We start from the raw sequence: 25,611 nt of genomic DNA, 5'->3' as shown, positions 1-25,611 counted from the left end.
CTGTGAAATACAGCATTTGCATGTGTGGGTAAAACAGAATTACACCATCTCAAGGTCACATCATGAATGTATGAATACAGGATCACAGAACGTGTAAGCTCATTCTGAATGCACATAACAGACTTCTGAAGAAGCAACACCACACTGTCAAGGTCATCTATATAGTTAGTTATGTAATTCTTAAATAAGTGGACTGTAGGGTCAAATGCCTGATATCTAAATCCTAGTTCTGCCATTCACAATGTGACTCTCCATACCTGTGTCTTATAGATGAGAATAATAATCAGATTTAAATAAGAAGCAATGTGTCCATAGTACTAATGGTACCTATAACTTATTAGTAACTGATCAATTAATATTATATGGTGTTTGACATTAGAATTCCACTTAAGAAATCATCCATCACCTTTATCAAGCTGATTGCACACAAATTAGTGTGGAAGATTAATTAATAACCTATGAAAGTGGCCATAAGAAACAAAAAGTCAGTTAGAAAGCAGCTTTTAAAACCCCTTTTTTTTTTTTGGAACTCAAGAAATTAAATACCAACAAACCAAATAATCCTTTAAAAAGGGTACAGAGCTAAGCAGAAAATTTTCAACAGAGGAATATAGAATGACAGAGAAACACTTAAAGAAATGTTCAACATCCTTAGTCATTAGGGAAATGCAAATCAAAATGACTCTGAGATTTCACCTTACACCCATCAGAATGGCTAAGATCAAAAACTCAAGTGACAACAAATGCTGAAGAGGATGTGGAGAAAGGGAAACCCTCCTCCATTGCTGGTGGGAATGTAAACTTGTACAACCACTTTGGAAATCAATCTGGTGCTTTCTTAGAAAATTGGGAATAGTGCTTCCTCAAGATCCAGCTATACCACTCCTTGGCATACCCAAATGATGCCCCACCATTCAATAAGGACATTTGCCCAACTATGTTCATAGCAGCTTTAAGAACTTTTAAGGAAAGAGGATATGAGTTCTTTGGAACATTTTATGATTTGACTTGATATACTGACACTTATATTTGGAATTTCTCTTACTTGAAATTTTTAATTTTTCCTCTGGGTTTTTTTGTCTACTAATGTCAGAAGGTCTTCTTTTCCCCTTGCAGTTATAATTGGTTGTAGGTTTTGAGTAAAGGTATTTATTGAGCAAACAAAAGCATGGTGTACATTCGAATGCTGTGTACAAGAACTAATTCAGGATAAGACATTTGATATTTTAAGCATACAATGATATGGATAAAAACAATTTTAAATGAGTAAAAGTATCATCTATTCAAGAAATCAGAGTCATTCAAATATCACTTTGTGTGCTTACTATCTCTCTTTGAAATCTCACCCAGACTCTCATAGGCTGTATATATGTGACAATGTTTTCAACTCCCAAATCTCCTCCTAAAGAGTCTCCTGGAAGGTTTAAGATGTGTCACATTGATTGTGATTCCAAGTGCTTCATCGTAAATAAGGAAGAGAGGTATCTCCTTTTGCTTAGAAGCCACCCTGCGCTTCTCTACCCATACTATGAATAATATGCGTGCATTCTGAAACTATAAAAGCATTGATTATAGCCTTGATAAAAATGTTGGGTTAGCTTTTGGATTTGGTTTGTGACTGCATTAGTGAATCCCTAGGCTATCTTGGATATTTAGTTTTCCCTTCTATGTTTCTGTTTTATGATACAAGGCATTATACAATGATAGTTGCTGATGACTAAGTAGTGATAAGTTTATCAGCAGTCTCTTACTCCAAATAAAATACAGATATCTCTAAGCAAAACTGTCATTCTTCAAAAGAGTTCACCTTTTATAAACATAGATGGTGTTTTGTAAACATAGATGGTGTTTACAATTAGACAATTGAAGACTCTCCACACATAAGTAAATGCATTCTAGACTTGGACTGACTGCTTTGATTAAATCTAAGGCTATCTCCATATTCTTTTGTCTTAAAACTTAACTAGTCTTCATAATGCTATTTGTATGTATGTTTTCAGGGTTGACCAATTGGTATTAGATAACCAGCTGGTATGTTCTTCCTTGGGGAAAATTATTTCTCTTCTCTCAGCATTCCTTTATTGCCTGTAGTTCTTTTTCATAATTTTTATTTTTTTCTTCACACTTTATTCATTATATATCATGATTGAAGCCCCCTCTCTCAACTCCTCCCAGTCCCATTATCCCTCCCTCTTCCTCTCATCCTCTTTCCCTAGTCCACTGAAAGGGGGAGTTCTCCACTATTGCCATCTTCCCATAGTTCGTTAAGCATCAGGACTGCCTGGATCTTCTTCCTCCATGGCCTTTGTAAGGCTGCATTATCAGGGGCTAGTGCTCAAGGAGCAGTCAACTGAGTTCATGCTAGAGGCAGCCACTGCTCCTCTCACTCAGAGATCCACAAGGAGACTGAGCTGCCAATAGGCCACATCTGAGCAGGGGGTCTAAGTCCTCTCCATGCATGGCCCTCTGTTGGTGCATCAGTTTCTGCAGGACCTGCTGGGCTCAGATCTTTTAGTTTTGTTGGTCTCCCCGTGGGGATCTTGTCTCTTTCACATCCCTCTATTCCCATGCCTCTCTTCATAAGATTCCCTGTGCTCTGCCCAAAGTTTGGCCCTAAGTCTCAGCATCTGCTTTGATCCCTTGTTGAGTGTATCCTTTCAGAGGACCCTCTGTATTAGGTTCCCATTCTGTTTCTTCTCTTCCACCACTCCTGGTGTTATTACCCTGTCTGCCATTCTGAATGAGATTTAAGCATACTCCCTAGGGTCCTCCTTAGTGTTTAGCTTCTTTAGGTCTGTAGATGGCTGTTCTGTATTATTCCGCTAATACCCACTTATAAGTGATCTCTGTCTTTCTGTTTCTTGGTTACCTTACTCAGAAGGAAGCCTGGGATCCACGGGGATCAGCCTCCTGTAGTTCTTTTTTGGAGGGTTGATACTTAATAGTTTTTTTCCTTTTCCAGTCCAGTTTGGTATGTCTATTAGTCTCGTCTTTGTTCAGCTCATGTTTGGATAGTTATGTTGATGAGAAGTTATGTAGCTTCTGACATTACTAAGAGAAACAATCTCACAGAAAATTCCCTGTTCTTCTCAATCTTGCAATCTACTACCAGAACATTGTGTAACAGGTTATAAACCTCTCTTCAATGACACCTAGTAGTACTACTGGATGATTTAAAGCTCATTAACAATGCTAAGGGTATTTATTAGGACTGAGACTGTATACAATTACCGCAGTGGAAACTGAGCCCTATTATAAATAAAATAGACATAGATGATTGCCCCTGGCCTTTTCTGAATGGAATTTTACACAGGGTAGTTTCTTCACTATAATGATTTTGATGATCAAATTTATTTGATAATTATTGGATGGATTATATTTGGCCCTTCATAAGCATTACCTAAAAATTATGAAATTGTCAATCAATTTTTATATTGGAGTGTGTTTCTCTATTTTGTTTGGTCATGTATTATTATTTTTTTTCCTGAACTCCTTGGGCACTTGAGAAAGATTCAAGTTTATGATGTATAACTGTATGGAGTAAGAATGTCATATTTATATGCTCTTACTACTATGTTTATATTTATGGCTCTGCCTTCCTGGTAACGGATGCATGTGGGTATTCTATTTCTACATTTCTTCATTTGGGCGAATAAGTGCTTTTATACATTTAATTGAGATATGGTAAAATAAGTTGTCTTGCTGCAGAGCAGTTCATAAGTTATACATCCATTCCTTTTATCATCCTATCGCCAGCTTGATTGACAAGTGTTTCCGCTTGTCAGAAAGGGCCAGTAACTTGTAGGAGAGGACACTAGTCTTTGCTGACATGACCAAAATTTAAAATGGATAGTTTTGGTCCCAGAGTTTTCACTTTGATCCAATAAAAGACACAAACTTTACAAAAACATACATATACGTAATATTTATAGGATCTGAGTTATAATGTTAAAAATGGGCAAAATAAAACTAATAAACAATATGAATATTGTGAAGAAAACACCTACTTTTTGTTTGTTTGCTTGTGTTTGGACACTGCCTTGTATAACCCTGTCTGGTCTCAAACGCACTACATTTTTAAACTTCTGATTCTTCAGCCACAGCCACTGTTATATATGGTGCTGGGCATTGAACCTGGGCCTTCATGCATGCCAGGAGAGCATTCTACTAAGAGAACTATCGCTCTGGTTATCCCTCCTTCTACCCTATTTTTAAAACATAAAGAAAACTCATTCCTTCTGAATATCATAAATGGAATTGTTTTTCTTGGTGTATACAACATAGTTCACGGGTGTTAATTGCTATGAATATGTATCAAACAGAGGTATGAACTACAACCAGCAGTATCAATTACAAACTTCACCTCAATTACACAGCTGGCTTTCTGTACTCTTTCTCTCATTTTCTGAAATTATAGTTATGCCCCAGTAACATTTTTGTCTTTTGTATTAGTTTTATCAGACAAAGTAAGTAATTTCCCCTAGTTTCCGAGGAGAGGAATCCATTTAACCATTTTACATGCATTGATATGTGATGTCCATCATTTCCTAAATATCATTTCCTTTAATAATCTATAGGCTAGTGTCAATTCACAATGTATCAATCTATAAATTCATACAAAATTCTAACAGGAAACAGTTGTCCAAGAAAAAAAATTCCAACCAATGTAACCAGAATAAATTGTAATTTAAACGTGAATATTCATTTAAATATAATTCATAGAATTTAGTTATAACATAAATCTCTTTGAAAGCTGAAACAGTCAAGTTGACTTTAGTGAAATTTACATCATGTAATTTAAATCAATTAAATTCCAGTTATTGTTAAAACTATAAAAGGAACATCTCTTACCTAAGACACATTACAATTTTCAGTTAAAAAAGAAGTAATAAAATAATCTTCCAAATGCATAGATTTATAATGAGCAAATCCAGCTGTTTCCCTCATTATGAATTAATGTGTTTTCTCATTCAGCTGATATTTATTGAGTGCCTTTGCAGTGAATTGAACAGAGTGTAGGCCCATAAGCAGCTTCAATTTTGCTGAAAGAAATAGACTGTTCTGAGAAAACAATTAGCAGGCTAATTCCAGAATGAGGTAATTATTTGAAGGCAGTGAACAGAAAGTGAAGATGGAACTTGAGTTACGAAAATCACCCTGGCTAGGTTGAACAGGAAGAGCTCCTCTGAAGAGGAAGGTTTTGAGTGACAGATGGGGGAGGGGGAGAAGGAAGATGCTTGCTGTAGGCAGAGAGAGAAGGTGAAGACTGAACGACACTGTGAGAAGGCACAGTAGGCGATGATAGTGGAAAGAAAGAAGAGAAACAGACTGTATGGAAAACAATAGGCCAAAGTCAGAGCTTTGGGTTCTCTTGGAAGAACAATTACATTTTATAAACAGAGGTGTGATGAAATCAACCTTGTGTTTTTGGGAGGATGATGGAAGCAGGAACACAGGTGGAAAGGTTGTGAGGTCCAGCTCCTGCACATGAAGCATTGGGGACATGCTCACAGGAGGCAATGGGGTGGTAAAGAATTGAGGCAGTAGCCCACAGGACTCACTAAATTAAAGAAGAAATCAACAAGAAACCTGCTCTGTGAAGCTGCTTTTTCTGTCCTATAAAAAGAAAACTAAAATTAAGAAACATAATTATGATTAACAAATTACACACTCCCAGTCCACACTGTGGCTGAGTTCTCAGGTTCACCTGAGTGTGCTCCCGGAGCTAGGATGTGTGCATTGTTAGTTTAGCTCCACACAAGATGATTGCAGTTTGGAGCATGTACTCTGGACTCTTTCATCCAGGACAGAGCTCCATCTCATTTTTCCATTTCTAGCAGAGCTCAGAGCGTCTCACAACTGAGCAAACGTAGGCTGCTCAAGTCCAGGATTCATTTCTGTTCTTAGTTTCCTTCGACATATACTCATGTATAAAAAGCCTACTATGTGTTGCGCACTCTGTTAGCTTCTGTACATAGAACTGAGGTTCATACCTGAGTCTAGGGCTTTGAGTTGTTTCAAGATATTGCATTGAAGCATTTCAGTCATTTATAACTATCGGATTTGTGGCTCCTCAGGGATCATCAATACAAACATCAGTGTAAAACAATGACCAAGAAATTAAAGGCCAAAGGGACATATTGAATCCTCCCCAATACACACTCAAAGAAGATGCTTTAAGTTGCCAAGAGAACATCAGATAACTTAGGACAGAATAGTCAGGCATAGAGAGAAGGCTGATGGGTGCTGTATGTCAATCATAATGCTTACAAAGCACAATGTGATTTAGTGAAGTGTGACAAATGATGAATCCAAACAGACTGGTAGAAGAGTAAATTTTAGAGTCTTACGGAAAGATGGAATAAAACAAATGTGAAAGTCCATCTGTGGAATGTTTTGATACCACCCCTAGTCAGCTGAGATGCAGCTAGAACCACCTCATACCCCAAGGCATTCTGGAGAATGTGCCTTAGAGAATTGCCTTAGAAACACATGTAGGCCATTTTGATTCAAATAGTTAGTGACCTATTTGGATACTTATATAGTCCAATCTCTTCAGAAGCCAGCAGAAGATCTGTAAAGGAAAATGGTTTTCGAAAGATGCATCACTCCCTGTTCTGGATGCTTAACCTAGGAAACAGTCTCTAAGAGGCCTATTTTTTTCTTTGTTTTCTTTATCCCTTCTCACTTGGCTTTAAGCACTAACAGCACATACTGCCATTTCTCTTCTAGGATCACAACTACGGCTGCCTGCATGATGGATCTAAGGCGGTACCCACTGGATGAACAAAACTGCACCTTGGAGATTGAAAGCTGTAAGTCTTTAAGAATCGGGTCCAGCTGGACTCCCCATTTGCAGTTCGCCGTAGGCACAGACCTGCTAGGCAGGATCATGCGTAAATCAATGGTCCTGCCAAAGTCTCTAGAGCAGTGTTTGAAATTCGGTTCAGGCAGACACTGATAACCTCTCCCCTCTATAATGCTGCCACCTTCTTACATCTATCTCTAAATCCTGGGGAACATGTTTAGAAAAAAAAATCTGATTTGTCAAGAAAAACATCACTAATAACCTGGAAGAAAATCACAGGATGTTCAGACATTTTAAAGTATGAAGCTGGTACAAAGTGGTAAGACAAACTTGAGAAAAATATGTGAAGGTGACAGCATGTCATAAAATATCCCAGTTGTCCCTAAAACTCCTAAATGTTATTCCTTATAGTGGTTAAGTGAATATGCAATGTGGTCATGAAGACCGATAACATGATGAAGATTGGATTGTGGACTTTGTTTTTGCTTTGAAACAGTATTTTCAGTGGAGGAAGCTTATGTTCTTGTGAAAGGCCAAAGATCATAGAGTGAGCAATAATGTTTTGTGTATGTGTGTGTGTGTGTGTGTGTGTGTGTGCATATATGCTCCTGTGTCTGCCTCTCTCTTTCCATGTGTGTGTGTCTGCATATGTGTGTGATGTGTGTCTGTCTGTGTATGTGTGTTTTTATTCTATTAATACTACTGACCTGTTTTGTAATGTGTTTGCTTTTTGCACCATGGATTTTATGATGATGAGTTAGTTATCTGCCATGCTGGGCAGCCTAAAATGTTGATTGCATAACCTCTCTGCATTCCAGACATCACAAAGAGCTGGTTAAAGGGAAATAGAAAAATTGAATCTGTTTTTCTCCACCAATGCGTTGGAACATTTTTGTGGTTTATCCCAGTCCATAGTTAGAAATAGACAATTCTAATTCAGTGTTCTGTACAGCAAGTAGCTGGACTATGAGGATGGTTTCTGCCTTTGAGAAAAATTTTATCTATGGTAAGCAGCCTGAGTCCAAATCACTGCTCTGAGCAGACATAGAGCATTTATGAAACATTGTTCATATTTTTACTCGTTTATAAAAGACAGCTTCTAGGGATAATTAAATTTACACACACTTATAAATAAACTAATTGGATTGCTTATATTCTAACTCATCATTATTTCTGAATTGGTTCTTTGCATTATAAAACTAGTTAATTTAACTGCCCTATAGGATTTCAATGATTAATTTTATATAGGTATCTTTGGGATAGTATTGCATGTTACATGTGTTTAACTTATGCTACTATATTTCTCAGGAAAAATTCTTAGGCAGTTTCAGATGCTCACTGGAGGATTTCTTGAAAAAAAAGTTTGCTTGTGGTACCACTTACTTTTTATTATGATTTTATTTTTGAAGGTAAAATTTTATTGGGCTCATAAAGAATTGTAGTTATGCATGGGTGTAGGACTTTTAGTGATCTTCATTCAAGTCTTCCATTTTCCTCTCAAAAAAAAAAAAAACCCACTGGTTTCTTTTATCTTAAAAAAGGAATGTAAGCAGATATAGAAAGCACTTAAGGGTTAAATTACAACTTGAAAATGGCTATTTTTTAATTACACAATCTATCATTTTAATTGGCATCCTTCATTTCTATTTCTAGTTGCCCAATGAAATGAAGTACTTGGTAATATTTCTGTCTTTATAACCAGGGAAGCAGACTCAAAGAGCTAAAAATTGTATCTCTCCAGTATCAGTTAGCCCCTAAGAGGCAGAATAACTTGGCTGATGTGATCACACATCATTGATATATCTTAGTAAAGACATGATGGTGGCTTGAACAGATTACATCATCTCTTTTCTCAATGCTCCAATCTAAGTGGTCTGTTCTAAAGGGAATGGGTACTTAGATTTATCCAAACAGTTAATCAATATAGTAGAAAATGAAATGTGATACTGTATTATCAATGCATGTGATATGCAGGCTTTTTTTTTTTTTTTACATTTTTGAGTGTATTTAAGTTCTACACCTTAAACAAGAAGTTTTTAGATGATGCCTGGTGAAAACCATCTTAGCCAATTTTTCTTCTTTGGTAGCTCAGGGAATCATCAGACTCTTTCCTTCACTTTCTTTTTCTTTCTCCATCCCTATTTCCTTCCCTCTCTTCCTCACCACTCTTTTTTTCTTTGTCTCCTTTCTCTTCCTGTTTCTCAAATCACAATGGCCCCAATAGTATTGTTAAATCATGATTATCTATCAACATGTTTATAACCACATATATTGGTGCAATAAAAGTGGTATAACCTGTGCCTAAAAAAAAAAACATGGAATAAGGAGCATGAGAAACAAACTCGTCATTCATTCATTCAATAATTACTTCCTTCATTAAACGTCTATTGGACACTGATTATTTACTATGCCTTATAATAAGCTTAGGGATATGAGGAAAAGAATAACATACAATGCTATGATAAATTAAACACTACTGGCAGGATAAAGTATTTAAATCTTTAAGTTAAAGAATTGATACTCAGAAGAAACCTTCAAATCCATCTTGAGAATTCTAGGTGGTCAATATGGACTACCTAGGTCATGACTATTGCAAGGTCAGAATCACATGTATAACATGTATAACATGTCAGTAATTCTAAAACAGAGGATGTGTGAATGGATGAGTCTCTGGACAAAACTGACACAGTGATGGCGGCTGTTTTTGAATACAGGTAGATTAGTCATTGTTGCTTTTAGAATGAAATAAGGAAGTAGCAGCTGCTGTTCTCCAAATTATTGTTTATTCATCTTACAATGTTATTACGTTTAGAGATAGTGAAATAAACAAGGCAGCATTTCTTTGCTAATGATTTTTTAGGTAACAGCTCTTATCCTAGTAACATCACTATTGATATTATCAAAATTCTCCTAGAATATTGGACTCAATTAAACATGCAACATTTTATGAGAGAGATCTAGCAATCAGAACAACTGAGGCAAAGTGTAAATAAAGCATAAATCAATCAGCTTAAAGACCCAGTAGAAGAAACTAGTGTTGGATTCATGTAGACTCATTTACTTCAAGGAGCATTGGGCCTGGAAGGGAGGGATGCAGCATTTGAATATTATAGTTGTTTTTCAGATAATAACTGCATAATTTTCTCTTAAGAAACTTCACTGTGTCTGACCTAGAGGGAAAAATAGACCAATGCTAACAGATGCCAGAAGGCAATTTAGGTCAGAAAAGTTAAAGAGAAGCTCTTGGCAATTACAGCTTGTGAAAATCAAATGGGTGGCAGTATTCTGCAAGATCATTTACTGGGCATGAGGAAATTATTTTATTGGGAAAGTGATGAGATTAGATAGTTTCTAAGTAGCTGTGGGTTGAGGGTTACTTGGCACCAGCAAAAGCTGAAAGAACTTAATTAAGGGATGATAAGACAACACTGGTTTATGTAAGGCTGCAGAGCCCATCTGCATATTCCTCTGGGAACAGGGCTGTTTAGGAAAAGATAAAAATCACATTCCTACTAAGTTTTACGTATGTATGTGTCTTTCTGGCTATCTACTGTTATTTAGCTACCTATCTATCTTTCTTTCCTCAAATTTTCCTCATGGGAATACATGTTACAGTTGTATTTGTGCAGACTAGACTACAACACTATTAAGACCCTCTGTAAATGCACACTTAAAACTAATCTTAGCTTCTTCGATTAAGGGACATATAGGTTGTTTCAGGCTATTATGAATAAAGCTGCTATGAACATGGCTGAGCAACCATCTTTGCTGTATGGTGGAGCATCGTATATGCCCAGGAGTGGTATAGCTATGTCTTGAGGTATAGATATTTCCAGTTTTTCTGAAAAAAGTGCCAGATATATTTCCAAAATAGTTGTGCAAGTTTGCACTCCCACCAGCAATAGAGGAGTGTTCCCCTTTTCCTACATCCTCTCCACCATGTGTTGCCCCTTGAGTTTTTGATCTTAGCCATTCTGACAGGTGTAAGATGGAATCTCAGAGTTGTTTTGATTAACATTTCCCTGATGACTAAGGACAATGAGCATGTCTTTAAGTGCTTCTCCAACATTCGAGATTCCTCCATTGAGAATCTCTGTTTAGTTTAATATCCCATTTTTAATTGAATCATTTGGTTAGTTGGCATTTAATTTCTTAAATAAATATATATATATATATATAATAAATATATTTTCTGGATTTTAGCCCTCTGTCAGATATAGGTGAAGATCTTTTTCCAATCTGTAGACTTCTGTTCATTCTATTGATAGTGTCCTTTGCTTTACAGAACCTTTTCACTTTCAAGCGGTCCCATTCTATGTTGAGGTCTTTGATCCACTTAGACTTTACTTTTGTGCAGGGTGATAAATATAGATCTATTTGCATTTTTCTACATGTAGACATACAGTTATACCAGCACTATTTGTTGAAGATACTGCTTTTATTTCATTATATAGTTTTGGCTCTTTTGACAAAAATTAGGTGTGTGTAGGTATTTGGGATTACTTCTGGGTCCTTAATTTGCTTCTATTGATCAACCAGTATATTTCTATGCCGGTATCATGTAGTTTTTATTACTATTGCTCTGTAATATAGCTTGAGGTCAGGTATGGAGATATCTTCAGAAGTTCTATTATTATATAGGATTGTTTAAGCTATTCTGGGTTTTTGTTTGTTTGTTTGTTAATTTTTCCATATAAATATTAACTGAATATTACTCTGCCATTAAAAAAGAAAATCATGAAATTTACAGGCAAATGGATGGAAATAGAAAAGATCATCCTGAGTGAGGTAACACAGACCCAGAAAGAAGGACATGGTATGTACACACTTATATGTGGATTTTAGTCATATAGCACAGGATAGACAGACTACAATGCACTGACCCCAAGAACATAACTAACAAGGAGGACCCAAGGGAAGACTCACAAATCTCACTCAGACGGGAAAATAGAATAGGCAGTGGTAGTGGTAAAAGAGTAGGAACAAGGTAGAAGAAAGAACACAGAGAGACAAAAGGGTGGAGATCAAACCTGGGGAGAGTAGGAGCAGAAGGACAGAAGGCCTGCAGAGAAAGGAGAAATGGTGGGTCAGGGCATCTCTGTGACAGGCTGCAGACATAAATCAGAATAAACCTCGGAGAGAATATGAGAGGAACTCTAGCTAAGACTCCTAGTAGCAGGGGCCATGGATACTGAAGAGAATGCCCTTTATCTAGATAAGATTCATAATGAATGGAGAAGATCACCAACCCACCCACAAAAATCTCAATTCAAAACTTATCCTACCAGCTCCATCTTTAAGGCGCGGCATTTCGCAGCTCTCTACAGTTCCCCCTTTTTGTTTTAGACACATCAGGCAAGAGTAGAGGTCTGATCTCTGATATTAGAAATAAATTGGGACTTTGTACCGATGTTCATTTAGGTGTCATCCACCCAAAGAGCATCAGACCCGTCTGATACCTTTTTCTCAGAGGCAGGACCTGGGGCATCAACCCGCATGCAATCAGATATGCTACCCAGAGGCTATTTAAGCTGTGGGCTGGCTTTCCCCAGGGTCAGATGATTGTTCAAGGTTCCTGAATAAACTGCATTGAAAAATAAATAAATAAATAAATAAATAAATAAATAAACTGCATTAAAAAAAAAAAAAAAACCTTATCCTACCTACAAGACATGCAGGGACAAAGATAGAACAGACACGGCACAGTCTCAGGGAATGTCCAACCAGTGGCAGGCCTACCCATAAGACCCACCTCACAGAAAAAAACCAACCCCTATCAGTATTAATGATACTCTGCTCTGCTTATAGAGAAGAGCCCACCAGAGTTGTCCTTTTAGAGGCTCCACCCAGCAACAGTTTGAAACAGACACTGAGACTCACAGACAAGCATTGGGTTAAGCATAGGGAGTCTACTGGAAAAGAAGGGGGAGGATAAATGGACCTAGAGGTGACAAAAGCTCCACAAGAAGACTATCAGAACCAATCAACAAGGGCCCAGAGGGGCCTGTGGAGTCTGAAACACCAGTCAAGGACAAGGCATTGTCTGGATCTAGGTCCTCGGCTTCTAAGTAACTGATGGGCAGATTGGGCTTCATGTTGGCCTGCTAGTTAGAGGAGGGGAGTATCTCCAACATGGACTATGCTGCCCACTTTATGTTCACTTCCCCTTGCTGAGACTTCCCTACAAGGCCACAGGGGGGGAAGAGGAATTCAGTCCTCATGTGAATAGATGAGCGAGGGTGTCTGGGTAGGGGGCTCCCCTATTCTGAGGAATAGGGAAGGGGGAATGCAGGAGGGTGGGGAAACTGAGAGGAGAGGAGAGCGTGTCCTAAACTGATATGTAAATTGAATTAATTATTTAAAAAATAAAACAAAAACATAAGAAAGAAAAAAAATAACCTTAGCCTTTTTTAGTCTGTTTCTCTTCATAAGGTTCACTAGAAAAAAATGTATTTGTGACTATTTATATCTGTACTGCACAGGGAGAGCTGGAGAAGCATTAAGTAATAAAGTTACCCAGAATTTAAAATGACCCTTGAATTATTTTCAATTAAAAATATTCCTCTGCAATTCTAATGAAGCCTACTTATAATTATTTACCAAAGAAGAAGCCAAGAGCATTGCAAATGATCACTGAGTCATTGCCTAATATTCAGCTGGCATTGGCGCTTAGGTTTGATAGTTTCTAGCATTTTATCCAGGCTTACAGAAGGCAAGTTTGTATCTCCCCACCCTTGCTATGTTTGATATATTGTTTGACTATGATCAAGGCAAATAGTTATCAATCTTCAATGTCAAGTCCTACAGGGGTATTTAGAAATTAAGGGAGGGAGGTGTTTTTTCTGACTTTGATGTCTAGACTTGGATTCTTCTGCAGCTAGTTCTTCCATCACTTGAAAGCACTATTTTGGATGTGAAGAGATATATTCATCTGGGCCGTGAACCCTTTCACTCAACCCTTTCACCCTTTCTTCCCAGCTTAAAAAAAAACTTATTTTTCTTCACCTTTAATTAATCACCTCTTTATATAGTCTCTATTTTCTCTGCCTGGAATTTCCACTGAATAAATATGGGGGCCTCCTAAGTTTGTCTACCATGGATTAGAATGAAAGTTTATCCACTTTTTTTCTTCCAAATTACTATTTATCTAAAACAAATGGCTGCTAGTGAACTTTTTCCATTGGAAGCCATCCATTTAATTTCTAAAATCTCTAGCTTTGATTGCTTACTTGCCACCCTCACCAGTTTCCTGTGGAATGGCTTTTCACTTAACCAGCCATCTACTACAGAAGTTATTTCTGTCCTAAATAAAATATGATATATGGCCAGGTCTCTTATTAAACACAAAAATTTCATGTCATACATGTATATGTGTACATATATTTATGAGTGTATTATAGAATCACACTGTCCAATATGATATATAAAGTTTGATTTATATTTATCAAAATAAAATAATAGAGATTAAACTCTTTGGTTACACCATGTTTCTGTTCATATAATTAGTCACTGTGTAGCTGGGGGCTGCCATATTGGACAGGGCAACAGATAAAATATTTCTGTTACCATAGAGAAGTCTATTGAAATCCATAGGGTGGATTCTTATAAGTTTAACACCCTTTCCAGAGGGGACAGGAGCTCCACAGGGAGACCAACAGAGCCAAATATCTGGGCCCAGGTATACTGTGGACACTGATGCACCAACCAAGAACCATGCATGGAAATAACCTGGAACCCCTACTCAGATGTAGCCCATAGGCAGCTCAGTCTCCAAGTGGGTATCCTAGTAAGGGGAACAGGAACTATCTCTGACATGAACTGTTTTTGATCACTTTTTGCTGTAGGTGTGGCCTTGCCAGGCCACAGAGGAAGAGGATCCAGACAGTCCAGATGAGACTTGATAGCCTAGGGTCAAATGTCAAGGGAGGAGGACTCCACATTTCAGTGGACTAGGGGAGGGCGATAGGGGGAGAAATGAGGGAGGAGGAGACTGGGAAGAGCTGGGGAAGAGGACTACAATCAGGATATAAAGTTAAATAAATTATAAAAAATAAAAACAATTTTAAAAGTTTAACATCATCTTAAAAATAAAATTTAAAATATTTTGATTCTTTTTCGTAGGGTCTATACATTCTTCCAGTCTGAAGATTTTACAATATTAATTCTTCACACTGTGTTTTGCATGGATGATGGCATTTAATGACTCAGGTTACATGGCCAACACTTTCTCAATATAAAAACGTATGGTTGCAGGAAGAAAGACTATAAGTACAAAGGGAAATTAAAATTCTTATACCCACCATAATGCTGACTAGATGTAGAGCAGTACAGGGGATCTTTTGGATAAGGTGTCAGAACCTGTCAAATTTTTATACTCTTAAATATTATCACTTGTTATATTTACCAGCACATAGAGAAGAAGAATAAACTTCCATATTCTTTATACTATCATCTTCGGGTGTCTCTATTTTTTAAAAACCACTAAGATGGAAAGGAACCTGAAGCATGATAAAAATCCAAATTATTATTGTTATATTTGTAAAGGAAAACACTATCCTTAGTCCTAATTGGGAAAACCTAAATAAAGCATAACTCTGTGTTATCAAATTTGTCCTTTCCCCTCTCAAAAGTGGAAATCTTACTCATTCAGTTCATTCCCCTCAAACAGATGCATTTGCTTTTTCTGAAGCGGTGTGCAAAGGTAGAGGTTTATGGCTCTTCTAGTGCAGCAGAATAACTGCCTGCCCACAGGGCACACCCTAGTTAGAAATGTGAGTTTTCTTCTGGCAACAGCCAATACGTTCATGTCAATCAGAGATGCTTTTTGGCATCCAGACTTCGAGAGACTGGAAAAGAATTATTTAGTGATAGACTCAATACCTTATCAGATTTTTATCCTGTAACATCTCCCCTCAAACATGAACATGCTGAATCCATTGGCTTCCAACTTTCAGCTGTATGAACCCCATCTCTTAGCCAGAGGCTCCCAGACTGTGCTTCTTCAGACTGTGTCTGGTCAACACAGCTGCTCCTGTTAGGAAAGGAAAGAATGGCAAGGCTACAGATTCCAAACTGTAGTATCGTCTTAAGGACAAAGTGAGATTGAGTCTGACACTGGGTGTTTAATGATGCTCTGCTGAGAAATCGGCAGTGAGCATCTTTGCCTTTCAGAATCTGAGCCCCTCCCCCACTCCTTTTAAGATTTCTACTACTAAGTTGATTCCTGTTCTGAGTCTGTCCAATACTCTAAAAATGCAGTGTAGGCCCTTAGTGCTCAAGCTTCATGGGGTGAGGGGAAAGCAAACCCACTTGTTTTGCTTTCTTTAGGCTGCGGAATGGTGTCAATGCTGTCACCCTGTGGATAGTGTCTTTTCCTGCCTGCCCTTCAGTTGATATTCCGTCTGAATTTGGGGAAACTGCTACAGCTGTGGGTTGCTTAGCTCTTAGGGTAAAAATTGGAGAGCACTTGAGAAGAAAGACTTGAGCCTCAGAAACTAGAGTCCTGAGCACATCCACAGACCTTCTCTGCAGCACTTCCAGACAATGTATTTTGTTTTTATTTGACAGTTGCATCCTGCTGAACTGTGACACATCTGAACTTTGAACCACTGCATTACCTCCTGAAGATTTGTCCCTTTTCATGGGCCTTAAATAATGGTGGTTAATTTTTGAAAATCAAATCTCTCTCTTCATGATAGCTTCCAAGTCTACTCCCTATACCTGTGCCCATCACTGTGACAGTCAATGATTGTTTTCACCAGAAGCATTAAGAATCCCCCCATCACTGTGACAGTCAACGATTGTTTTCACCAGAAGCATTAAGAATCCCCACATATCAAGTAGTGCTTTGTGCATGGTGCCATGCTGTCTAGACACAGACTTGACCACTTGACTTTACCTAATCTCCTGTGGCAGCTACTGATATCTGTACATGTGAGCATATAAGACATTAGGGAAATTGAGCAGTGTGTGTATGTGTGTGTGTGTGTGTGTGTGTGTGTGTAGATAGATAGATAGATAGATAGATAGATAGACAGTTGCATAGATAGATACAGCCACATAGTCCAGCAAGTGACTGATTGCTTAACGTTTAGTAGTAGCAAAAAAAAAAAAAAAAAGTTTACTAGGTTTTAAGCAGAAGAGATTAATTGGACTTACAGAATTCTTGAGAGGACTGGATAGAAACAGAAACTAGGTTGAGCTTTCTGATACAACTCCCAGAATTGCAGCCCAACCTTCTGTTGCCAAAGCAGCAGCTGCTCATGGGCTAGTGTGACCATCTGATGAGTACAGGGGCTGCTCCTCAGCCACTGGACCAGAACAACCCTGCTTGTTATGTAAGCTATGCTAATACCCCAGGATCTCTACACTGTACTTCTCTCTCGACTCAGTCCATCCCTGAATTCAGTTGCTTGTCTCAGCAAGCACATTTGATTGACAGATCTCACATCTCATTTGAAACTGTAGAGGAAAGTTAGCTGGAGAATGCAGTTCTCAGTGAGTCAACTGCCAGCATCAAGCAGTTTCTAAGCTGAGATGCTCCAGTTGGTCTGCTGTTAGAGTTCATACTTTTAAGCAATTGTATTTTTTATAAGCTTCCTTATTTATATCTCTAACACAAATAACACACTCTACTTCGTATATAAGCATTTATTCATAATAATTGTACCTTTCCTAAATTCTATCTACTCATTTGTGTTTCCTTAGAAGATAGTAGATACTTTTATATTTTACTTTATAGAGGAATAATCTCATTTTATGATGTAGAATTTACCTCCCATAAGTGAACCTTGAAAAGCCAGACATTCACTATCTCCCTGCTTTACAGCTAGAAGGTGGTTGCAGGACCAAACACCACCAGCCATATACCTTTGAGTTGTAGGTATGTGCCGTAAGAACCAACACCCAGTGTGTGTATGTTCATGGCTATGCTCAGATCTTACCCTATTGGTGGTAGTGCAAATGATACATTTGGACATTGGTTCCGATCCTGTAGCTTATGTTATTGGTCACCTGGCATGTGTTACTGTTCATTTTTGGTTTAATAAATGCTTTTCTCTTTAATTTAGCTCAAAAGAGTTCCTATTATTTGCAACTAAAGACAACTGGGCTTTTATTAAAGGGAAGGATTTTTGTCCTGTATCATCTTTCATCACCCATAATGCTTTGTGGATGACCATCAGCAAATTTATCTATTGTGTTTATTTATTTCCTTAAAGCTTACTGAATCAAGAGACCTTATCAAAACAAGTTGCAAAGTAATAGAATTAAAAACAGTGTCATATATATGTCTTTCTATGGGACTATCCTGATCACAATATATTTGATAAGTGATTTCGTGTTACTCTAATACAAATATTCTACTCTTAATGTGAATTTTCTTGTGAACATACACATAACTGAACAACATCTATGAGTATATATAGTTTACTGGGCATTTGTTAGATACTAAAAACTTGCATTCATTGCCTCATGTTAACATGCCATGAGAGAATAATTTAGAAAAGGTCATAGCCCCAATGAGGTGTAGTGGTATGATGCAATCCCAGAAAGTCTCTTCACACATATCCTGCTGTCAGGAAGTGTAGCTCTAAGCCACATCTGCAATAGGAATCTCTCCAGCCTCTCAGTCCCTGTTCTTATTCATCACTATTATTATCCTGGTATCAATACAGCCATGGAGCTCTTAAACTGTTTCTAGTCAGCGATTCTCTAATTTTTTGTTTCTTATAATTAGGAAATAAAAGGCATTTTTTTTTCTTACCAAAATAAAGGCACCCTACCAAATTAATTGATTTCAAAAGCCCCTTGTAAAAATCACATTTAAAGAGAAATATTTATTGTAGTTGTAAATTCTCAGTCTATTTGTTTACATGTACAATAAAATACTACTTGACTATATGCTTAATCAAATTTACTGCCAAATAGTAAAACTGATGAACAGAATTAGGAAACATACATCAGGGATGAAATGCCTTGATGGAATGATGATGTGTGTTTTCAATTATAATTATATTATAATAACAAATAAACAAAAGAGAGCATATAAACTGCTACAATATGCAGGAAAGCTGTAATATAAATATATCTTTCAGCTCTGCCCGGCTTTGAACTTAAGTAAAGATCATGATACACTAAATACACATGCTTCTTTTCTCTTCCTTCTCTTTCCAGTCTTCTTCCTCTTCCTTTTCCCTCTCCCCCTCTTCTTGCTCTAGTCCTTGAGACAAAATCTCACTTTATATCTCAGGCTTGTCTGGAGCTCAGGCTCACCTCAAACTCATGGCCATCTCCTGCTTCAACATTAGGTATGGGTATTATAGGCATACTATCCTTCAGTGGGCTCAATGTTTTGGATCATGAAGGCACATTAACAACAACAAAAAAAAACTCGTAAATTTAGCAAAAACATCCTTTTAATTTGACCTATAGAAAGTAGCAGTTTCCACCTGGAATGCTTCTCTCTGCAGAGTATTTTGAGTAAGTCTCTCTTTGGGTCATCTCACAGTCTTGTGGGAGCCTCCTGAGCGTGGACCATGTCACCCTATTCTAAAGATGAGAAACCAGAGGTTAAAGAAGTTAACCAGACAAAATGTTGAAATTGGATTTAACTTCATTTCCAGAGTAGAGCAAATTTTAAAATATTTCCCCTATTTTATTTGGATATAAAAGGCAAACCAAAATTAAATATCCATACTGTATAAAATAATAGGTTTGGATATATGTGTGATTATATTCCAAGATCTTTGTCCCTCTGATTAGTCTTCTTGTAAATATCCCATGATCTGAAACCAAAACCTCAGAGGACCTGATTTAATATCACTTTAAAAGCTATTAAATGAGATATTCTACTGTTTTTCTGGTTAGATTTTCTATTAGGAAAGGCTTTAGACTGTAGCCTTCTCTGCCTTGGGTGGATTTGTTAGGATTTGGCGTTGTAACAATGATAACCTTGCAGGCTTTAACAAGGGTCTGGCCCTGGGTCTTCTAAAAAAGATTTCAGTAAGCCTCTTTCTATTTCCTTTCTTGAATGTATGATAAAATTCATATGTAAAATGATCTGGGCCAAAAGTTTACTCTTTAAAATATTTTGGTAACCTTAGAGTTTAATAGCTATGAGTGCTTAATAGCTTAGGTTCTCTTTTTCTTGCATAATTATGAGGAAGTTACATATTTCAATAAACTTTACTTTTTCTTTAAGAATCAAATTTGCATAAAGTTTCTCGTATTTTCTTGTCATACTACCCATGCTTATGGGGTCTGTGCTATTAGTTATTTTTAATTCTTTGATATTGATGACTTGTATTTTTGTTTGTTTGTTTATTTGTTTGTTTGTTTGATAAATAGCTGGGAGTTTGTCATTTCCTTCAGTATTATAAAAGACCCTCTTTGGCCCTGGTCATTTTCTCTGTTTCATATTTTTCTCATAGGTTTAAGCCCTTTGAATATGTCTTTTTATATACGATTTGTATTTTTTTCATCTTCATCTTTTCCTAGATTTTTTTTTTTTTTGTAATAGGTGGAACCCTGAGCTACTGATTGAATCTTCAAATACACAACCTTTAGAATTCAAGGTTTTGGGTTTTTTTTTTTGCCTAAGCCCTGATTTATATAAATATGATTTTATTTATATATTCTCAAAATATTATTATTATTTCTTGTTTTGGCCATCTAATGCTAGGCATAAGACTTGCCTTTAAGGTGTGGTTTATTTTTTAATTAAATTTGTTATTTTTTATTTTATTTTTTTTAATTTTTTTTTATCAGTTACATTTTATTAACTCTGTATCCCAGCCATGTCCCGATCCCTCATTCCCTCCCAGTCCCTCCCTCCCTCCCTCATCTCCACCGTGCCCCTTTCCAAGTCCACTGATAGGGGGGACCTCCTCCCCATTCATCTGATCCTGTTTTATCAGGTATCTTCAGGACTGGCTGCAAAGCCCTCCTCTGTGGCCTAACAGGACTGCTCCTCCCTTCGGGCGTGGGGAGACCAAAGAGCCAGTCATTGAGTTCCTGTTAGAAATAGTCCTTGTTCCCCTCACTTTGGGAAAACAATTGGTTACTGAGCTAACACAGGCTACATCTGAGTGGAGGTTCTAGGTTATATCCATACATGGTCCTTGGTTGAATGTCAGTCTCAGAAAAGACCCTGTGCCCAGATATATTTGGTCCTTGATGCTCATCCTCATTAGCCATCAGGGAAATGCAAATCAAAACGACCCTGAGATATCACCTTACACCCATCAGAATGGCCAAGATGAAAAACTCAAACGATAACACATGCTGGAGAGGTTGTGGAGAAAGGGGAACCCTCCTCCACTGCTGGTGGGAATGTAAACTGGTACAACCACTCTGGAAAGCTATCTGGCGCTTTCTAAGACAAATAGAAATAGTGCTTCCTCCAGATCCAGCTATACCACTGCTAGGTATATACCCAAAGTTTGTTCAAGTACACAAAAAGGACACTTGCTCAACCATGTTTATAGGAGCTCTATTTGTAATAGCCAGAACCTGGAAACAACCCAGATGTCCATCAACAGTGGAATGGGTACAGAAATTTTTTATTTTTACATTAATTACATTTTTTTCGGTTTGCATCCCAGCTGTAGCCCCCTCCCTCATTCCCTCCCTATCCCACCCTCCCTCCCTTATCTTCTCCCTGCCCTTCTCCAAGTCCACTGGTAGGGAAGGTCCACCTCCCTTTCCATCTGACCCTAGCCTATCAGGTCTCATCAGGACTGGCTGCAATGTCCTCCTCTGTGTCCTGGCAAGGCTGCTCCTCCCTCATGGAGGTTGGTCAAAGAGCCAGCCACTGAATTCATGTCAAAGACAGTCTCTCTTCCCCTTACTAGGGAACCCACTAAGATACTGAGCTGCCATGGGCTTTTTTCTGAGCACTTTTCTAAACCTCTCTAGTATATCTTTTTTTTTTTTTTTTTTCAATGCAGTTTATTCAGGAACATTGAACAATCCTCGGACCCCGGGGAAAGCCAGCCCACAGCTTAAATAGCCTCTGGGTAGCCAACCCAGGCGTGCCACGGGGGCAATGCAGATAGGTCCACATACATGGAAGCAAGCCAGATCCTCGGCCTTAGCCAAATGTGGAGTTGTTTGTGACAGAGAGCACTCACCATCGGGAAGGTGGAAGGCGGAAACCAGCTCCATCTTTAAGGCATAGCATTCCGCAGCTCTCTACAGTTCCCCCTTTTTGTTTTAGACGCATCAGGCAAGAGTAGAGGTCTGATCTCTGATATTAGAAATAAATTGGGACTTTGTACAGATGTTCATTTAGGTGTCATCCACCCAAAGAGCATCAGACCCGTCTGATACCTTTTTCTCAGAGGCGGGACCTGGGCATCAACCCACATGCAATCAGACTTGCTCTTCTCTGGGTCCAAAGCGGCTGACCCTGAGTGCAGTGCTTAGCCTCGCATCCTGAGCGTATCATTTTAGCTTTTTATGGTATCCAACCATGCTTGGGGAGAATGTCCTGCTTCAATGGCTGTAAAGGCCTGAATGATCATGGCTGCATCACACTGTTGTGAGACTCTAATCTTGCATATATACCACAGGCAAACCAAGGAGACCAACACCAGAAGGCCTGCTAACACTCCCATGCCCGCCCATTCCTTCAGATGATTCATGGCTGCAGCAATCCATGTTGATAATCCTGTGGCTAGTCCTGCATCCACTCCGGTAGAATTTACTGTGACAATGGCTACTCTCAGTTGCTCCATTGTAGTATCAAATTCTCCAGTCCAATTACCTAATATATAGCTCGACAATTGTTTAGACAGATTTGCAGCACAGGAAAAATTCTCATGTTGTATGCTAGTGACACAAAGGCATTAGCCATGAGTCATACTGGGCAGACTGCTCAGACCCTGAATAATCATTTAGCCAATGTAGCTCATGCCTTAGTTGTACATAAAGGAATTAATGCTCAACTAAAAGGAAGCTTGATGGTGTTCAATCAGAGGATTGACCTCGTGCAGGAGCAAATTGATACCCTATGGCAAATTGCTCAACCTGGCTGTCAATGAAAGTATGCTGGACTTTGTGTCTCTAGTATATCTTTTTTTTTTAATAATTTATTTAATTTTATTTTGTGTGCATTAGTTCAAAGGTGTCAGATCCCTTTAACTGGAGCTACAGACAGTTGTGCGTACAGTTGTGAGTGCCATGTGGGTACTGGGAATTGAACCTCGGTCCTTTGGACGAACAAACAGTGCTCTTAACCACTGAGCCATCTCTCCAGCCCCCTCTAGTATATCTTTTAATTTCATTTTTATATTGTGATTTATTTGAAATTATGTTGCTTTACTTATATCAATTGGAGTTTTAACATATGTAATGTGAAGATGAACTTCTAATTCAATTGTGCTCTTATCAGACAATATGTTCTTACATTTATTATCCTTTAAATCTTATGGAGATCATAAGATCATCATCACCTTTGGTGTATGTATCATACACATCGTGCATTATATTGTATATATATATATATTGCATTAAAAGTGAGAATTAGATAATTAATGACATAGTATTACTAATCATAGCCACTATATACATACAGAGATACATAGATAACAAGGTCCAAGTCAGAACTATGGACTATGACTAGACATGAATTACCTTTTTCATACAATGGAGGACTTAGACCAAGTAGTCAACTAGCTTTTGTCTGATTTACAATACTCTCATAATTATTATTAATTCAGATACAATTTCCCTAGGAAATTGAGACAAGAAGGATGATAATGCTGTTACACAGGCTTTTGGTTAGGATCCCAGAGAAACATTTTTACATCCGGATAAGAGAAAGAAGTAAGCTGTGGGCCTAGATCTGTCTGATAAGCCCTGACAGATTCACCTTGTGTGTGCCCTGGACTAGAACACAAGGCTCCATGCTCAGCAGAGTTTCCACACTCACTTGAAATTTTTTGTCTTCAGTACTAGGAATCAAAGCCATTGACCTGTGCATATGAGGCAAGTGTTTATTTTCATTCTTAGACTATTCTAAAATTATTTCCACCTCTCATTTATGTATTTATTTAGTATTTCTTTTATTGAAAATAGTTTATTTTCTTACATAATATATCCTAATTATGGTTTCCTCTCCCTCTATTCTTTCCACAACCCCACCCCCCAACTTTCCTCCCATGCAGAGCCACTCCCTTTCTGGTCTTTTTTATCAGAAAAATAACCTCAGGCTTCTAAGAGGTAATATTAAATATATAACAAAATAAAATGTAATGGGATAAAACAAAAACTATCATGTCTAATTTGGGCAGGAAAGACCAGTAGAAGAAAAAGAGGCCAAGAGAAAGAACAAGAATGAGAGACCCACTTCTTCTCACACTCAGGAAGCCCATAAAGACACTATAATGGAAGCCATAATATATCCACAGAGGACCTGGTCTGCAGGCCCGTGCATGCTGCTTCAGTCCCTGCTGGTTCATAGGAGCTTTGCTCATTCATGGTGATTTGCAGGGCCCTATTTTCTTTGTGTTCTCTATCCACTCTGGCACTCAGATTCTACTCTTCTGGCAGTTCCGAGTTCTGATGGGAAAGAGACATCCCTTTGAGGGATGAGTCTTCTAAGGTTAATAATTTATAACGTGGCACCCCACACTTCAGTATTGTAGCCCGCAGAACCCACTCCTGTTCCTCAACTTCCTGTAGTAATTGTAATGTACTACCCAAAAAAGAGAAGTTAGGTCTGAGGAGTTAGGACTGCAAGATGCCTTCTACTGTGTGAGACAATCTGACCCATTCCTGTCTCAGAGAAAACTGAGAATCAATTCGTCAAGTTTTGAGAGTCCAATCACCTTTGTGTCTTGCCTCTTATACTCCAAAGGCGAAGGATATCAGATCCCATATTGCTGATATCTGCTTCCATGTTCTTTGCATCAGAACCTGTTTATTTTTCAATTACAGAAAAGATGAGATTTTTTTACTTAGATCTTGCACACACAAAGAAAGAGCAAGCAGCCATCTCTAATGCAACAACCTGCTTGCTCTCTGGCATGCTTCCCAGTGCTAATCTTACATATTCATTGCTGTTCATGATGTTTTCTAATTCTTATGAGAATTCAGAATTCATATTTGAAATTGAACAAAATCTGATTCTACCCTGTGAAAGTAATTCACATTCAGCTTACTCTTACCTGAACTTACACCCCCAGCAGACCATCCAAGTAATTATAAAAAGTAAATGAATGCCGTTTTGTAGAACATATTTTATAACACCCCTTTAAATATCAGAGACTTAAAAAAAAATGTGGTTCTGGTTAAAATGGCCCATGAGTCTAAGAAAAAGGGAAGATGGGCTGCTTGGGCATAGTCTGCCATTTTAAAACAGATGCTCCTGTTTGACAAAGTTAGTTGAAGCAAACCTGTCAAATGCCAAAATGTAGAGTATTAAAATTTCAATGAAATGTCAGAAGAATTGGGGAAACCAGTGAATTTAAGAAAATCTGTCATGGAGATGGCATTGCATGTTTCTTTATGCCTGAGTCTGGGTGGCATATGGAAGTTTAAAAATATAACCTAATGATGTGCCTTTATGGGTATAGGTTTATGTAACCTAATTGCCGTACTGGTGTCACTCTCGGTTAATTTGTTAGGCTAATGAAATATGTGTTCCTTTGAACTTAGCTGGGGTACGCTCTGTCCAACATTGCTGACAGTTTGTGAACCATGCATTTTCCATTATTGACTCTTACTTGAAGCCTAGAAATATGTTTGTGGCTAGAAATAAGTATAACAGTTTGAGACACTTTCATAACGTGTAGCAGTGA

General features: G+C 37.9%; 1 protein-coding gene across 2 annotated transcripts in view; it reads left to right on the top strand.

The window, feature by feature from the left end:
• Gabrb2 (gamma-aminobutyric acid type A receptor subunit beta2) overlaps positions 1–25,611 on the top strand; it is a 227,872-nt gene that overhangs the window by 106,706 nt on the left and 95,555 nt on the right. For both annotated transcript variants that reach the window (XM_060363839.1, XM_060363840.1), the window contains exon 6: positions 6,733–6,815. In XM_060363839.1, coding sequence (XP_060219822.1) covers positions 6,733–6,815 — 83 coding nt within the window. The remainder of the gene's footprint in view (positions 1–6,732; positions 6,816–25,611) is intronic.

The sequence above is a fragment of the Meriones unguiculatus genome, chromosome 11 (genome assembly GCF_030254825.1).
Source record: "Meriones unguiculatus strain TT.TT164.6M chromosome 11, Bangor_MerUng_6.1, whole genome shotgun sequence".
NCBI lineage: Eukaryota > Metazoa > Chordata > Mammalia > Rodentia > Muridae > Meriones > Meriones unguiculatus.
This window is presented reverse-complemented; position numbering and strand designations above follow the sequence as displayed.